This window comes from Peromyscus leucopus, chromosome 7, assembly GCF_004664715.2.
Source record: "Peromyscus leucopus breed LL Stock chromosome 7, UCI_PerLeu_2.1, whole genome shotgun sequence".
In the NCBI taxonomy this organism is placed as follows: domain Eukaryota; kingdom Metazoa; phylum Chordata; class Mammalia; order Rodentia; family Cricetidae; genus Peromyscus; species Peromyscus leucopus.
In genome coordinates this window covers 55,788,629-55,806,533 of record NC_051069.1, presented here as the reverse complement: position 1 = coordinate 55,806,533, position 17,905 = coordinate 55,788,629, and the positions used below count along the sequence as shown (strand labels likewise).

The 17,905-nt window shown below is 46.8% G+C and overlaps 1 protein-coding gene across 1 annotated transcript; it reads right to left on the bottom strand.

The window, feature by feature from the left end:
• Positions 1–560: 560 nt before the first annotated feature.
• On the bottom strand, positions 561–15,620 carry C7H11orf97 (chromosome 7 C11orf97 homolog). The gene is made up of 4 exons (XM_028859600.2): positions 15,389–15,620; positions 11,822–11,926; positions 3,557–3,682; positions 561–863 (listed from the first exon to the last, which is right to left on the bottom strand). The coding sequence occupies exons 1-4, from the start codon at positions 15,525–15,527 to the stop codon at positions 859–861; spliced, it is 375 nt and encodes a 124-aa protein (XP_028715433.1). The 5' UTR covers positions 15,528–15,620; the 3' UTR covers positions 561–858.
• Positions 15,621–17,905: the final 2,285 nt, after the last annotated feature.

Below are 17,905 nucleotides of genomic sequence, written 5' to 3'. Positions count from 1 at the left end.
TTACAGTTTTTAAATTTTTTAAAATTTATTTTTACTTTATGTGTGTAGATGTTATGTCTGCATGTATGTTTATGTATCACATGCTTGTAGTGGCCATAGAGGCTAGAAGAGGGTGTCAGGTTCTCTAGAACTGGAATGACAGTTAGGATTCACTGTGTGAGTATTGGATTCTCTGTGAGAACAGCAAATGCTCTCAATGGTGGGGCCGTCTCTCCTGCCTTCCTTCACGTTTCTTTATCTTCCAATTTTTCCAAACCATGTGACCCTGTCTGTGAAATGGGTGAAAGAATTTTTCTCCTCTCATTAAACTCTTTTCAAACTCATAAGACTTTATATATATTCATGTAAATGTAATAGATAGATAGCCTGGCTCCTCACCACTTAGTAAGCAAATTCTAGAGAAACAGTGAACTCTACTGAGCTGTAAGAAAATAACTGTCTTTGAACCAAAGATCTTTCATTTGTCGTTCACTATGTGCATTCTGCTCTGGGTCACCCATGTCTGGACCACCCTCTATACCAAACAGGAAATGGGTTAGCCCATTGCACTACAAGTAGAGTTTCGACTTTATAATGTTTAACTTGAAATGAAGAGCTGTGCCTTTGTTTGATACATTTAATAGAATAAGCTGAACAGAAGCTTAATACATCCCAACTGTGAAAACTAAAAACAAGTATATTTTTCTTAGCACATTTTCCCAATAGTATTTTGTGGCTTGGACTGATTTATATATTGGTATTACAGACTAACAAACTTCTTTTCCATACATCTTAGATTGAGAAACAAGCTTGAGTTTCTTTCTGTCTTTGGACATTAGGAGAACGAAAGTTCCATCTCTGTGGAAGGATGTGTCCGTCTTATCCTAGAGTGAGAAAAAGAATATGTGAGCAAATGTGTTTTATTTGGGGAGATGATCTTTAACCCCGTTTCAACCCAAGTTTGGTTAGACTGAACCCAAGCAGCACCCTCCTCACGGTGGTCCACATGCAGAGCAGAGCAGGAAAGCCATGTGCTGCGTTCTGAGCCACAGCCAGCCACTGAGCCCCTGCTGGAGCGTGGTTCTGGGCAGTGCCAGCATTGCTCAGGTGCTGTCCTGAAATCGCCTGGGACCCCACCTGACTTGAAGCACAATCGAGTTGTCATAAGGAACCCACGTAATTCATGAGCATGTTCAGGCTTAGCAGTGGCTAACTGACTTCCTTTCTGTTTGGGTTTGTTAGCACGATGCAGACTAAGCAAGTGATGAGAGCAGGTGAACAAACCCTGGGATGTGATGAGGACAGACAGATGAGACAGGTGCTGTGGAGTCCCTACAGCAGGCTTCAGGACTAGCTGAATAGCCATAACTGTAAACTTGGGAAAGTCACACTATCTTGAACACACACACACACACACACACACACTGGGGGAGAGGTATGCATGAGACTGTGTGTACACACGTGTACATGTGACAATGGAGGCCAGGGGTCAGTGTTGGTGTTTCTGGATTGTCCCCACCTTATTCTTTGAGACAGGGTCTCTCCCTGAACCTGGAGCTCATTGATTTGGCTGGGCTGCCTGGCCAGTGAGTTCCAGGGATTACAGGTTAAATCAGGTTTACTAAAGTCACTGATTTCTCTGTGGGTTGTAAATGTGCTCACCTCTCAGATTCTAATGCTGCCTTGCCACAGCCCTGGTATTTGTGCCTGGTTAACCACAGCTATGTGACTTGATGGCTCCACCCTATTGTCCAGTGACCAGAATCTCTGTAACGATAGCCAGTGGATTACAGCACAGTCTTGGAAAGCCAGAGGGGCTTAGGCTGGTAATTTCCACTACACTATCAGAACAAGGACCATGTCCTTCCTGTCACCAAATTCTCTTGCCTGGAAGATGGAGCATATCATCCTCAACTTTTGATCATGTGGGCTATACAACTATGTAAAATGCTTGCTGTCCTGCTTCGCATGTGGTAAATAATGGCAACTGCTTTATTATTGCCACCCCATGCTCCGTGGCTGAGTCTTGTTTTATTCTATCCTTCAATCTTTTGTCTTAGTTCTCGGTAGCTGCATCATTCATATTGCACAAACCCATCCCCGCCTTCTCTTTTGTGGTACTTGTGTTGTGCCCACATGTCACTTAGGGTCAGTAGATAACCCAGTTTCTGGGCTCTGGGCACAGGAGCACCTCATGGTTGAGGGCATGGGCTCTGGAGATGGGCTTCCTGGATTCAAAGCAAGGACTTCCTCTCAATAGCTAAGGAGCACCGGATAAATTCTTCAGCCTTTCTGTGCCTCAATATCCTCATCTGAAAAATGGATTCTGTCGATTCCTTATGGTTGGTGTAATGCTTAAATAAAATAACATGTTAAGAATCTGAAACAATAGTGTTTATAGCATTTGCTGAGATGGTTCATATCCTGGTTAAGAATGCATATTCTGCCGGGCAGTGGTAGCACATGCCTTTAATCCCAGCACTGGAAGGCAGAGGCAGAAAGATCTCTGTGAGTTCAAGGTCAGCCTGGTGGTCTACAGAGTGAGTTCTAGAACAGGCTCCAAAGATACACAGAGAAACCATGTCTTAAAAAAACAAAAGAGAAAAAGAAAACAAAGAACACATATTCTGGGGCTGACTCAGTGATTAAGAGCATGCACTGCTCAAACTGAGGACTGGAGTGTGGATCCCAACATCTACATCATAAAATGACTTTAACTCAAGCTCCAAAAGATTTAATCCTGTTTCTGACCTCTGACCTCTATGGGCACTTAGCAAACACAGACACAGACACAGACACACACACACACACACACACACACACACACACACACACACACTTATAACTAAAAATCTTTAAAAAGAAAGAAAAGAAAAGAAAAGAAAAGAAAAGAAAAGAAAAGAAAAGAAAAGAAAAGAAGGGACGCCCATGCTTGGCTTCTGTGTGCTGCTATTTTTCCACCCAGGGTCACCTCCCAGTTGTGGACTGATGTGCAGGACTCAAGACTCATGCGCCAGCTGTGTGTCCCTACACTATCTGCACATTGCTCCCGTGTCAGACCCTGTCTCCTTTCCATATTCTGCTACAGATGTTGTGACAAATAGACACTGTGACCGTAAGGAGTGAGGAAGCTTCTCTCTGAGCTTATGTCTTCTGAAGAGTGCACTATGCAGGTGACCCACGTACCTCGAGTGAGGTGAAACTTTCGCCTGGGCAAAAGACTTGCCCAGCCCCTCCTTAATTCCCTCACCTCCCTTTCATCACCTTCAGAAGAAAGGGATGCCCATGATGCCTCCCTTAGAGCCTGGCTGTGTACCAGTAACTCTTGTGCATAAGAAGTAAAGGAAAGAGTCAGATGTGTGAGTCTAGATATGAACTTCTCTGCTGTCTGGAGAGGTGTGCTTCTTAGCTGAACTGCGTGAGTCCCAGGTGGACAAAGCAGGTAAGTAAAGTGTGACCTGACAGAAGCGGGGCAGGGAGGCTGGCTTTGGCTGAGGGTCTTCGTGGTGCGCCACCTGTTCCCAAGCTGAGCAGTCCCCCAGGGCCCCTGCGGGAGTCAAGGGAACAGGGGTCTTACTTCTCAGCCCTCCGTGCCTTGAATAGTACTTGGCTTGTGGGAGTGAACTGTTTCTGCTCTGCTGTCCTGGTATCATGCCTCCCACAGGGAGATTCCTTTTAATGCTCCAAATTCCATCCAGGGCCACTGTGAACATTTTAAAAACAAGACAATGATGGTGAGTAGTGTATTCTCTTCCCAGCACAAAGTGTTTCAAAAGTACTTTCCTTTCAGTTAATTGGGTAGAGGTATATTTGACTTAATTAATCAAGCCACCCTAGGGTTTTCTCATCTATTTATTCTTTAACACGTTTCATGCATCCAACTATTACTACATGGAATTAAATCACTATATGCTGTTACATTTGAGTCTCCACAAAGACATGGCAAGTCAATACAGTAACATATTGCAAAACAAAAGAATCAAGAATAAATAAAATACATTCTGTATACTATTCAGTTTTCCATAGCTGATTCTAATTCAATTCCCTCAATAAGTGGAAATATTTCCACAAATAAGAAAACCATTCACAAGACTGAGGAAATCTCCTAAAAGCCATGAGCCAGGTGTGGCTTAAAGTCCCCATGAAAAATCCACAGCTCACTGGCTCTGCTGTTACGGTTGAACACCTGGGAAATGGTGTCTGTACTGTCACCCGGCAAATGACAGGTCTGGAGTCCTGAAAAGGGTGTCTGCACATTAGCACATGTCTAAGCATTACTAATGCTGTGTGCTAATGCTTTGTACTTGGATCCCCTCCGTATCCTAAAATCATCTGTTTATGTTTTTCTTTAACTTCTGTGCTGGCTAGCTTTATGTTGGTGAGACACAAGCTAGGGTCACTGGGGGAGAGGAACCTCACTGAGCAATTCCAGCACTAGACTGGCATCTGGGCAAGCCTGGGGGGGGCATTTTCTTGATGGATGATAGATGAGGGAGGGCCCAGCTCACTGTAGGTGGTGTCACACTTGAGCAGGTGGCCCTGGGGTATATGAGAAAGCACAGAGTGAGCCAGAAGCAATGTCCCTCCACAGCCTCTGCATTAGCTCCTGCCTTGACCTCCCTTACGGATGAAGTGTGACCTGAGAGTAACGAGCTGAAAGAATCCTTGCCTCCTCAGGTGCTTTCCTCATGGAGTTTATCACAGCAACAGCAACCCTCTCTAAGACAATTTAACCACAGAGAAAAGCGCAGCCGACGCTGACTGAGGACGCTGACTGAGGTAGTGACTCAGGTGAGCTGCTGACTTCTTGTTCTGACTTTGAGCATGCAAATTGTATTGCTGAGAATTCTCCACAGACCCAGGGCTCCGCATCCACGGCGGTCTCACTGACACTCTCACGACACTTGGCATCTCCCTAAAAGGTTGCACAGTAAGTACTGCCTAGGAAGGAGTGCCATCTCTGGGCTCAGAGCAGAATGGGGCTTCAGGCCCAGCTCTCCCCGCAGCAGCCGTGAGGCCTGCACCGACTGTTCAAACCTACTGTGTCTGCTTCCTGAGATTTGAAACAAGAAGAATACCACCACCTCGGAAGGCTCTTCTCGGATGGGGATGAGATGGATACAGAGTGCTTTGTGTTTAATAAAAGGTTGCTATCATCTTCACGAGGACAGTGACTTCGCTGTCCCAGTGTGGCCTCTGGCTCTATCTCCACAGCCGCAGCTCAGAGGACTTGCCAAACAGAGTGCTACCCCAGGGCAGTAGCCAAAGCTGCCTGTCGAGATGAGTGTCATCCTTTTTCTAGGTCCTTAAAGGAAGACTTCACAATCTCTTTCTGTCGAGATCTTACAAAACCAAAAGGGTTCTTCGTATCTAACCTAAATCTCCTCTCCTGCTCAAGCCGGTTTCCTCTTCTGTCCTGTCTAGAGAGAGGAAAGGCTTCTCCCAGCCGCTGCTCCCAAGAGCAGGTGAAGACAGTCCGTGAGAGACCAATAATAGCTTCGGATTTGCCCTATTTCGGTAGAAAGCAGTCCAGGCTCTGAGGCAGGGTTCAGCAGACTGGCCACGCTGAATTGGATATGAAGTGTTGCACCAGCCTTCTTTGGCTCTGCTCCTCTGATGCACCTTACCGGGGTGCTAACGGTTACAAGGGAACAGAAAACACTCAAAATGCACATGAAGATGCTAAGAAGTGTTAAAAAACCGCCAAGTCAAATGCAGTTGTGCACAAGTGATTACTGCTTCGGAGATGGAGGCTGATAGAAAAACTACTAACAACACTGTTTATCTGATGTGGTGTTTGGGTGAAGAAGTTACCAGAGCTGAGGTATCCAAGTGGAACAGAGAAGTGCTGAAGCCTTAGCGGCAGCTGCCCTTTGGGGGAAGCGACCTCCCTGTGTTCCAGGCATGCAGCTTTAAGAAGGTAGCCAGAGGACAGGCAGGGGCAGGGCCGAAAGACCTCAGAGCTGGCACACCTGTCTAGGGAGGGAAGAGAGCAGCAGGCACAAAAGATGCAGATCCTGTCCTAGAACCTTCTAGATTCTTTTCTCTCCTCATATCCTTGGATCATTTCTATCCAGAGACCTTTTTCTGTGGATTTTTATCCTAAATTTAAAAATTTTAAAACACCATACCACAAGGACACTTGCACAACTATGTTCATAGCAGCATATTCGTAACAGTCAGAACCTGGAAACAACCTAGATGCCCCTCAACAGAAGAATGAATAAAAAAAAGTCATATATTTACATAATGGAGTACTTCTCAGCAGAGAAAAACAATGACATCATGAAATTTGCAGGCAAATGTATAGAACTAGGGAAAAAATCATCCTGAGTGAGGTAACCCAGATCTGAAAGTCTAAACATGGTATGTACCCACTCATAAGTGAATATTAGATCTGAAGCAAGGGATGACCAGGCTACGATCCACAACCCCAGAGAAGCTAGCTAACAAGAAGGACCCTAAGAGGGACACATGGATCACCCTGGGAAGGAGAAATAGATGTGATCTTCTGGGTAAACTGGGGTGGGGGAGCAGTAAAGAAGAGAGATGGGGGATGGGAACATGAGGGATGGGGATGGTCGAGTTGGGGGAGGGGCAGAGAGGGAGAGCAATGAAGGAAATAACTTGACAAAAGGGGCCATTATGGGGTTAGGGAGAAACCTGGTACCAGGGAAACTCCCAGGAATCCACAAGGAGGACCCCAGCTAAGACTCCTAGCAATGGTGGAGAGGGTGCCTGAACTGGCCTTCTCCTGTGATTGGATTGGTGACCACCCTAATTGTCATCATAGAACCTTCATCTGTAAGTGATAGAAGCAGATGCAAAGATCCACAGCCAAGCACTGGGCTGAGCTCCAAGAGTCCAGTTGAAGAGAGGAAGGAAGGATTATATGAACAAGGGGGGGCAAGATCATGATGGGGAAACCCACAGAGAGAGGTGACCCAAGCTTGTGGGAGCTCACACTCTGGACCAACAGCTAGGGAGCCTGCGTGGGACCGACCTAGGTCCTCTGCATGTGGGTGACAGTTGTGTAGCTTGGTCTGTTTGTGGGGACCCTAGCAGGGGGACCAGGATCTGTCCCTGGCACATGAGCAGGCTTTTTGGAACCTATTCCCTATGGTGGGATACCTCGCTCAGCCTTGATGCAGTGGGGAGGAGCTTGGTCCTGTCTCAACTAGATATGCCATACTTTGTTGACTCCCATGGGAGGCCTTACCCTTCCAGAGGAGTGGAGGGGGGTGGTAGAAAGGAGGTGGGGGAGGGAACGGGAGGAGAGGAGGGAGGGGAAATATTGTGGTTGGTATGTAAAATAAATTTAAAAAATTTAATAATTAAAAAAGATAAAAATTTTAAGTAGTGAAATAAAATACAATAAAAATTATAAAACAACCCATGCTTTCCCCACCCCCAAAGAGTCTAGCCATTGTCTCAGGTTGATCTCACTGGGAAGTTAAACTTATCTTTAAAAATATGTTTTGAGCCGGGCGGTGGTGGCGCACGCCTTTAATCCCAGCACTCGGGAGGCAGAGGCAGGCGGATCTCTGTGAGTTCGAGGCCAGCCTGGTCTCCAAAGCGAGTTCCAGGAAAGGCGCAAAGCTACACAGAGAAACCCTGTCTCGAAAAAGCAAAAAAAAAAAAAAAAAAAAAAAAAAAAAAATATGTTTTGATTCTTTTGCCTGTGTGTGGACTGAGAGATGAACAGAGAGAACTTGAAAGGCCGGTTTTGAGCCATATCTCCCAGTGTGAACATGTTCAGAGATTTGACCAGGGGAAGGAAAACTTCAAGAGATTTGATTTCTGCTCAGTGATTCCCAGAATCTTGACCTGACAGCTGGTATGTATCGAACCCCTTATACATTACAGATACACGAATCTACAGGACTTTGGGGGAGGGGATCAAACCCAGCACCTTGTGCATTCTAGGCAAGTGCTCTACGACTGAGTTGTATCCCAGGCCCTTTTCTGGTTCTGAGTCTTCTTTTATTTTTTTTAAAGAATTATTTATTTTTATTTTATATGCATTGGTATTTTGCATGCATGTATGTCTGTGAGGGTGACAGATTCCCTGGAACTGGAGTCACAGACAGTTGTGAGCCACAATGTAGGTGCTGGGAATTGAACCAGGGTCCTCTGGGAGAGCAGCCAGTGCTCTTAACTGCTCAGCCATCTCTCAGCCCACCTTTTCTGGTTCTTTAAGACAAGGTCTAATATAACCCAAGCTGGCCTCAGGCTCTGTGTAGCCAAGATGACTTTGAACCCTGCTTATCCCCACTTCCACTCAAGTATTTGGATTGCAGGCATGAGCCTGACTTTTTAATGTTGACAACTGGTTCTGATAAAGTATGTACTCTAGAGAAAAATAGACTATTTGACGGGCGAACCTAGCATATGGCCAATGGTTTGAGATCTTGAGCCAAACTAAGCCTTATCAGATGTGGGCTGTAGCTGCCTGCGGAGGAGGGGCTTTGGGGTGGCCCTGTCACTTAGTGGATACTGATGCAGGGGAGGGGTAAGCTGGCCAGGTGTGGTGGGGTCAGGAGGGAGGAGTTTTGTCCTAGACATGCTGATCCTGAGGGCTTAAGGGCCACCCGGGAGAGAGTCTGCCTAGAGACGCAAACGTCAAGAGTGTCCTAGTAAGGTCACTGTGGAGGAACTCCGGGACAGTGAGTGGGACAAGACCAGAAGAGGTGGACATCGCCCTGGAAAACCCGAAGGCTGGCCAAGGGGTACCAAGAGTTCTTAAGAAACAACAACAACAACAGGTGTTCCAGGGAGAAAGCCGGGACAGCTTAGAGTCACAGACCCTGGGGAAGAAGCATCCGGCACATTAAACGCTGAGTCGGTGAGGAGTGGCCCAAACCCCACTGGTCATGGCTGTGTGTCACCAGATACCATCCTGAGTAGAAAGTCAATGGGTTTGGGACAGACTTGAATTTAGAGTGTGATTCTGCCACTTACTGCATAATTCGGGACAACCCAAAAATCTTTCAGGACCCCAGAGCAGGAGAATGTGACTTACTCTAGTGTTTGCCTTTTTCATTTTTTTTATTTTGAGATGGATATTCTGTAGTCCAGGTTGGCCTTGAACTTGTGATATAGCCAAAGACGACCTTCAATTCCTGACCCTCCTGCCTCTACCTCCCAAGTACCAGAATTTAATTTTAAACGGTGAAAAGACACTGTAGAGGTCTGAGTGTGGCTGACATGATTCATCTTGTAGACCATCTGGTTTCTGTGTCGAGAACAGACTGAGGAGACCACAGTGGAGTTTGAGGCCAGCCTGGGCTACACAGAGAGTTCCAGGACAGCCAGGGCTACATAGAGAGACCCTGTCTGGAAAAAGAAGAAGGGGGCTGAGTTACCCATATTTTAGAGGCCAAGTGGAGGCAGAGAAGTCAGGGAGAAAAGGTGGAGAGGGGATAGGAGCAGAGCTCAGGGGTGGGGCTTGGTGGCCCCGAGGCCACGTTGAGGCTTGCAGAGGGAAAAAAGGAGTAGACGTCGGTGTCAGATGCCACTGGGAATATGAATGTGCTGGAGGAGTCACAGGCTTTGGTCTTCAAAGGTTACTTGCAACCTGGAAATGTTTGCAAACTCATGGGGACCAAACTGTACTTACAACAGGGAAGAGGAGGAACAAAGGATGACCAAGACACGGAGGCAGCCTGCCACGTGCACTCACTGGCAGCATCTGTACATAGCTACTACCGCATACTTGAAAGCTGGATGCAGAATCTGGGCTGTCAGTAATGATGTGTGAGAAGATACAGCTGTCATCAGGTATTCAAAGATCAGTCTGTCCCCGCACACTCTGCTAGAAGGTCTGGTGACTAGTTAGGGGCTGCCCACACTGCTGCTAGGCAGGAGGAGTTTGTCACCCTCTCTGGGTACTAGTTCCTTATTCTGGACTAGCCCTTTAAAACACTTGGAAAGTTTTCTAGGCAAAATAGTACCTTTGTGCGCCCTCTGGTGGATGCTATAAAAATGCAGCCTGGATAGCTGCGTGCTAAATGAATATTTGAAAATACTTAGAAAAATGAATATTTATTTCCTATTCTCTTAGGCTGTCTTATAGTCAAATGCACTCAGTAAGAATGATACAACATTTGTTTCCTCCTCAGAGAATGGCAAATATGTTATGTAAGGCAAATAGCTTCTGTGTGGTCCTTAAAAACAACAAAGCTGAATCCAAACTGCTATAATTACTTGGAAAAAGTTGCTTAATCACCAAGAACATAGTGCACGTAGGCTCCGTAGGTCATTCTACATCTATTCACAGCATGTAGAGTAGATTTAAAGCTCTTCTTGAAGATGCTCTGTGTCATTGGTAATACAGTAAGTCCCAAAAGTAAACACCATGGCTCCTTAGAAACACAGAGTGGGCTGGGGTCTAGATGATACACCTTGAGGTTGTCAGAAACTCGTAAGGGGACTGGGCCCCACCTTCCCAGAACAGTCCACCCCAGAAGATGGCCAGTTCTCTGAACACTGGAGTCTGAGGTTCATGGTTCCTCCATTTATTTTACGTTTTATTAGTATGTATGTGTGCATGGTGTGTGTGAAGGAATGTATGTGCTTTAGCATGCATGTGGAGGGCACAGGACAACTTTACGGAGTTGATTCTCTCTTTCCACCTTTATATGTTGTGATGAATTAGCTCTAATTTTCAACTTTACATAACCTAGAATCACCTAGAAGACTCTCAATGAGAGATTGTCAAAATCAGGTTGACCTGTGGGCATGTTGGTGGGGACTGTCTTGATTATGCTAATTGACATGCAAAGACCCAGCCACACAATGGGCAGCAGCATCCCCTGGGCTTGGAGTCCTAGACTAAATTACAGAGGGCAAGCTGAGTAGTGGGTGTGCATGCATGCATTTTCTCTCTCTGCTCTTGACTGTGGATATGTCCAGCTGCTTCAAGTTCCTGCCTCAACATCCTTGCCGTGCACTGTGACTCAGAACTGTGAGTTACATAAGCTTTCTCTGCTGAAGTTTCTTTTGTCGGGGTATTGTACACCAGGAACATGAAGGGAATTTAGAGGTTGTGGGTTCCAAGGATTGAACTTCCAAGGTCAACAAGGCTTTCTTTCACAGCAGATACCTTACCCTATGAGCCATCTTACTGACCCAGGTATTTTCTCTGGCAAATTCAGGACCCCGTGAACATTGTAATGAAAACATGATTATTTGAAAGCCAGGAAGTACTTTCCAAATGATCAGTTGCTGAAAAGAAATCATGGACATGAGGGGCCTGTCATCTCAGGATGATGTCTGTAAGAGAGTATGGGCATCATATGACCTATCCTGAGAACTGTCAGTGACTCATGAACTGTGTATTTCTAAAATGATCCATGGTGATTTGACCTAGTTCGGTGGCTCACAGTGTGCTGGAACAGTGTTGGCTGGGAGGGTCTCTGCATGAGGAGCACCGACCATCGGAACTCGGTAGTCGAGCATGTCCAGGAAGCTGCTTTTAACGAACTCCCAGGTAACCAATACAATGTAACATTTGGGAACCCCTGCCATTGAGCAAATCTATATTGATAATCTGAAAATGTTACGGTGTGTCCCAAGCATGTGAAACATTCTACTTACTATTAAATAGAAAGAACATCATTCACAAGTATGGACAGAAAAACATACATTGAAAATCTACTTCGTTTTCCTCTACGTGTAGATTTGGACATAGGCAAAAAAGAAAAAAAAAAAAAAAAAGCTAAGATTTTCCAGGAACTGACTTCTCTTGATGGTTATCATTTCATCACGAATAAAATAACCACGCTGCCATCAAATAGACAAATTCATATCCATTTAGCAAACACACTTCCTTGTGGCTTACCAGCAGGTGGGCTTTTTACATGGCATTCATCCCTCTTGATAGAAAGTTCTTCCTCCAAAACCTCCTTGATTCTTTTATGGGGCTCGCAATATAAAAATGTCTTCCCTGGAAAGGTATTCATAATTAGCTTATCATCAGCTTTACCCAGCCTTTTAGCCATTACTCCTATATGAATAGCTTTTTAAAAAAACAGCCTCTCATCCCTTAGAAATAGACAGCTTGCATTGCAGGCTCTCTCTTGGGATGGCTTCTATCTATCATCTATCTATCTATCTATCTATCTATCTATCTATCTATCATCTATCTATCTATCTATCTATCTATCTATCTATCTATCTATCTATCTATCATCTCTGAGACAAGGCTTCTTTGTGTAGTTTTGGTGCCTGTTCTGGATCTCGCTCTGTAGATCAGGCTGAGCTCGAACTCACAGAGATCCACCTGGCTCTGCCTCCCAAGTGCTGGGATTAAAGGCGTGCGCCACCACTGCCCAGCTGGGATGATCTCTTTCATCACTACTTCTGGTTTGGAGGACTTCATACTTTTGTGTAATTCCTGAGTGTGCGGGGTAAGCTTCAGGATTCTCTCTCATAATGTTCTCATTACCTTCGTGAACTTTCACTTATCAATAGGAGGGGTCCGGGGCTTGTTGTTGGCTTTGTTTTGTGACTGGTCCTCCTGTGTTTCCCAGCCTGCTGTAGAACCTTAGACCATCTTGCCCAGCCTCCTGGTGCTGAGATTACAGGCATGTACCACCATGCCCAGCAATGACTTCTGATTAAAGGCCTACTCTGTTCCTGACATTTTCCTTGGGGATGAGGACAGAGTAAAGAGTAAGGTAAAATCCAGATCTGTGCCTGGATTTTACACTCCAGGTGAGTGTATGTGTGTGTGTGTGTGTGTGTGTGTGTGTGTGTGTGTGTGTGAGTACATATGCTCCAGTGTGTATGTGGAACGAGAGGGCACTCAGATTTCAGTCCACTCCTTCCAAATTGCCTGAGACAGGGTCTCTTGTCTCTTTCTTACTTGCCACTGCATGTGCCCGGCTATGTGTTCTGGAAACTTCCAGGAAATCTCCTGTGCTAGCCTCCCATCTCACCACTGAAATTACAGATGGACGCTTCTGTGTCTGGCTTTATGTGCTCTTGAGGTTTGAACTCAGGTCCTCACACCTGCATAGCTAAATGCTTAGGCCAGCCTCCCCAGCCTCCCCTCAGCCTCCCCAGCCTCCCCTCAGCCTCCCCCCCCCCCCCCCCCCCCTCGCTCCCAGCCTCCCCTCAGCCTCCCAGCCTCCCCTCAGCCTCCCCCCCCCCCCCCCCCCCCCCCCCCCCCCCCCCCCCCCCCTCAGCCTCCCCAGCCTCCCACCTCCCAGCCTCCCTCAGCCTCCCCAGCCTCCACCTTCAGCCTCCCCAGCCTCCCCAGCCTCCCAGCCTCCCCAGCCTCCCCAGCCTCCCCCCCCCCCCCCCCCCCCCCCCCCCCCCAGCCTCCCCCCCCCCCTCCCCCCCCCCCCCCCCCCTCCCCCCCCCTCGCCTCCTCACCTCCCCAGCCTCCCCAGCCTCCCCAGCCTCCCCTCAGCCTCCTCAGCCTCTTCATTTTAGTCCTTAGTTGTTCGCTTCTGTCTATTTATTTCTCCCAGTCCTCATCCAGCTAGCCTCCAGCTCAGTCCCGCCCTTCTAGCCTCCCCAGCACACTCCAAAAAAAACAACGATGTTTCTGCTCTGTAGAGAACATCTCTGACCCCCCCTGGCTCACAGCCCACCCGCCCGAACCACACCCCTCCCCCCCCACCCCCCCCACCCCCACCAGCCCCTCAAACAATGAATAAAAAATAAACAAGCGAAAAACCCATGGAGACTAACCACAGATAAGTTCAGGACTCTCTCTGCCCTAGCTAGCCCCACCTCTCACAGCTACCTCTCCCAGCAGACTGCATCTTTCCCATGCCCTGCTGCCTCCTTTCAATCTCCCAGAGAGCAGAACCTCGGAGACAAAAGCGCCATGTGCTTCCTGGCCTGGGGAGTCTGCAGACTCCCCTCACTGTTGCTCTCCAGGCTCAGTCCCTCCCCAGCCCTTCTATCAGACCCACCTGCATGTCACCTCTGCCTGACCAGCCTCTCTCCTACTTTTTTACCTAAGGAACTGCCACTCACATTTTAATGTCAGCTTTACACATGTCAGTTCCTGGGAAGATTCCCTGTTCTGCAAGCCAGAACCGTCTTTTTTTTTTTTTTTTTTTTTTTTTTTTTGCCTATAGCCTTTCTTTTCTTTTTATTTATTGTTGTTTCGTTCTTGATTCTTTGAAAACCAGCCATCAATACTTAGAGGCAGAAGTCTTTCTGTTCACCATTGGAATTTAGAACCAGCTTGGCTAAGAGACGGACAGCAGAGCTATTTCAGGTAGACTAGCACCACACCGCTGCATACACGTCTGTAAACATGGCTTCCTGTCACAATCGGAGCCCTAGAGAACTCAACAAATTCTTTACATATTTAAGACTTGACTAATCTCTCTGTTCTGATAAGCACAGAGAGCAGGAGGTACTGTCCTGAGTGCAGACCGGCACTTCTGATATGGGGCCTCAGAAAAACCGTACGGCCAGACACGTTTAGATCCTCACTCTTGTTTCCTGAAGTTAGTCATGTGAGCAGAAGCAGTGTGTTACTTAGCCTGCTTTAGACTTTCTCTGAAGAATCATGACCTTCACAGGAAGTGACTGGGCAAGAGGAGCAATGCTCTACGAGAGGAGCTGCCTGCTCAGAATGCAGCCCCCTGTCGACTGCATGGCACCAAGAAACCCAAAACGCAATTTGGATTGAAAATTGAGATAAAAAGCTAGTGAGGGAGTCCCCAGTTAAGAAAAAGGAAAAGGAAAAGCTGAGACAGAGAAAGAAAAGAAAGAACCACGTATGCTCATCAGCTATGATGTCATACGCTGTCATGCGGACAATGGGGGGAGGACTGTGAATGGTAGCTCTGGTTTTTTTTTTTTTTCCTTGTTATCTGCATTTTTTTTTTTTTTTTTTTTTTTTTTTTTTTTTTTTTTTTTTTTTTTTTTTTACTTTTATACTCTTATTTTTATAGAAAGCCTGGAGGGTGGATACTATCACAGCACTCAACAGCAGTCACATCCCTACCGCATACTTCCAATCATTACACCTGTCTCAACAAAACTTGGATGGAACCTGAGGAATGACACCTAGGGTTGTTCTCTGGCCTGCACGACAGCACACACAGACACACACACACACACACACATACGACACAGACACACAGACACAGACACACACACAACACACACACACACACACACACACACACACCACACCTCTCCTTGATTGCCTCTCTGGAGATTAGCCAGAGCATCTGGAGGCTCCCGCACCAGAGGATGGGGTGCTTTCTGGCAGTGTCTTTATCTCTGTCTTTGCCAAACAGCAGCTCTCCACCCCTTCCCTAGAAATCTTCAGGGCTCCACCCAGTTCCACCCTGGGGTCCCCAGCCTTGTTGTCACTGGTCCCCCATGGCCCCACGACCCCATGGCCATGGTCTGAGGCTGGAGCTTAACTTACATTGTTGGCGGGGCTCTTGGGGGCCGCCGGGCTCTATACGAGCCCTGCACCCCAGCCCTGTGGGCCTCGGCTGTTCCCCGTCGCGGCCCGCCTCCGCTGCTGTCCCTGCCGTCACCACCAGCGCCTCCTGCCGCCTCATGCCACTGGGGTCTCCGCTGCCCAAGGCCACCAGGCCTCCCAACTCCGCCACCGGCTGCTCTGGAACGCGAGGCGTCTGAGGTTGCCATAGTGACCGCGGATGCTCCGGGCCTCCAGGGCTCTGCTAATTTCTCCCGGGCTGGGTGAGCAGACACCCCACGTGTAGTCGGGCGCTGCGATTCCTTAGATACAGAGCCACGCAAAGGACCCAGCTTCTCAAGAGAGGTGCTTCAGTTGCGTGGCTGGGAAACCGAGAGCCACAAAGGTTTGGGAAAGTGCCCAAGGCCACAAAACTGGGGTGTGACTCAGCAAAGTCTGATCCAAAGCCCCAAGGGTTGGTCACCACCTGGGACATAGAAGGTGTGAGTGCTGGAATAGGCCACCGGCCCACGACCGTGATTCCCTACTATGAATTCATAACTTTGGGGCCGTGAGTTACTAAATAACTGTAGTTTCCGAGTTTTGTACTCACAGTCTATGTCAGCTCACAAAATCACCAGTTTTACAGGTGACAAGCCCACAGAATTGGAAGTGAGTCAGAAAATCGAGTTTGTTTGAAGGAGCGGCTAATTCTGTTTTTCTTTTTGAAGTTATTAAAAAGTTGCATTACTTTTACCAAAGTTAAATGTGCAAAGTTAAATTATCTTAGAAAGTTAAATAATTTGACAAGGCTTTTAACAAATTCAGGAGATGCCCTCCCCCCATATGGCTGTCTTTACTGCATTCCACTTTTATTCTTTTTCTTCTTTTGTTGTTTGTTTTGTTTTTCAAGACAGGGTTTCTCTGTATAACCACCCTGGCTGTCCTGGAACTTTCTCTGTAGACTAAGCTGGCCTTGAACTCATCGAGATCTGCCTGCCTCTGCCTCCCAAGTGCTGGGATTAAGGGCATGCACCACCATGCCTGTCTCCCATCTTTAAATTCCAAAACAAACCTTTGCACATGCATGCTGCACATCTGCCACTGATCCTTGAGTCCAGACATCGCCTGCCTGTGCCTCCTGAGTGCTAGGATTAGAGGCCTACACCACCACCGCAGGCCCACTTTTATTCTTAATTGATAATTTCATGTTTGCAACCGTTAAACCACATTGGTGGGAGAGAATGGTCTAGAAACTGACCTAACCATGTATGAGCACCAGATATAAACAAAAGTGTGTGTGAGTTTGGGGTGTGACTGAGAGAGAAGAGCCTTTCAAGCAGTGGTGTTAGATGAATTGGTTGTTCCTCTGGAAAACACCTTGACTCCTGGTGTATTATAAACACAAACAGCAGATTAGATGGATTATAGTCATAAAGGTGGAATACCAAGGCTTCTAGGTGATATCTGTTGAACATGTTCACGACCTTGGGGTTGTGAACAATTTCCTATGCAAGCAATAAAAGACATTAATCAAAAGAAAACAGCAAGTCAGAGAACATAAAAATTAAGATACCCTCTTGATTAAAGTCACTATTAAGAATGTGGGGAGTCAAGTCACAGAGTGGGAGAACATTTTCGAAACACAATTAGCTAACAAACAATCAGGACCAGATTATATAAAGAACTCTCACAGATCAGTACGAATAGGGCATGGAACTCAGTAAGAGCATGGAGAAAGACAGACAAATAGATAGATGACAAGAAGAGGAGATCCCAATAGCTGAGGAACACGAGACACCGCTTGTCATCAGGCCAAGCTATGGAAGCTGCAAGGAGATGTGGCTTCCCCACACCAGGGTGGTTGCTGAACCCACAAACAGGAAACAGTCCCAGCAGCAGTCGCCAGGCTTGGAGGCACCATAGCAACTGGGCTCTCCTTCTCTACTGCTGAGGGACATCTGAGCTGGCCATGGAGGTTAGGCAGGATTGTTTGCACCCAGCCGGGGCAACATAGTGAGAGTTTGTCAAAAACAAAAGTCCAAGTTTATGTGACCAGTTTGAAGAGCTGTCCCGTGTCCGTCCCGCCCCCCCTTCGGCTTTTACTAAAGAAGAATGTAAGTACTTCAGGGTCCTAATATCAGACACATACTAAACTGTGGAATGGGTGCACCAAAAACACTCACTAGAATTTTCCCAGTAACACCATTCACCAGAGCCCTAAGGCTCGAGGAAGAATTTGAAATAAGATGTACCACCTGTTAATTATTGTGTTCTTAGAATACCACAATGAAAAAGAGCAAGCTCCTTCTTTATGTAGGAATGTGGGAGAATTCCGCAGATGTGATGTCGTACACTGTAAATTATTCCATGGTGTAGTAGAAATTAAGTGAAGACGATGAAGTAAAAACAGTGGCTAGCTTTAAGGAAACATCGAGAGTGTGGGAGACAGGCTTTGGGGACCCCAACTATATTCTGCACCTAATCTGAGGGTAGATACAAGTTTTGTTCATTTTGTAT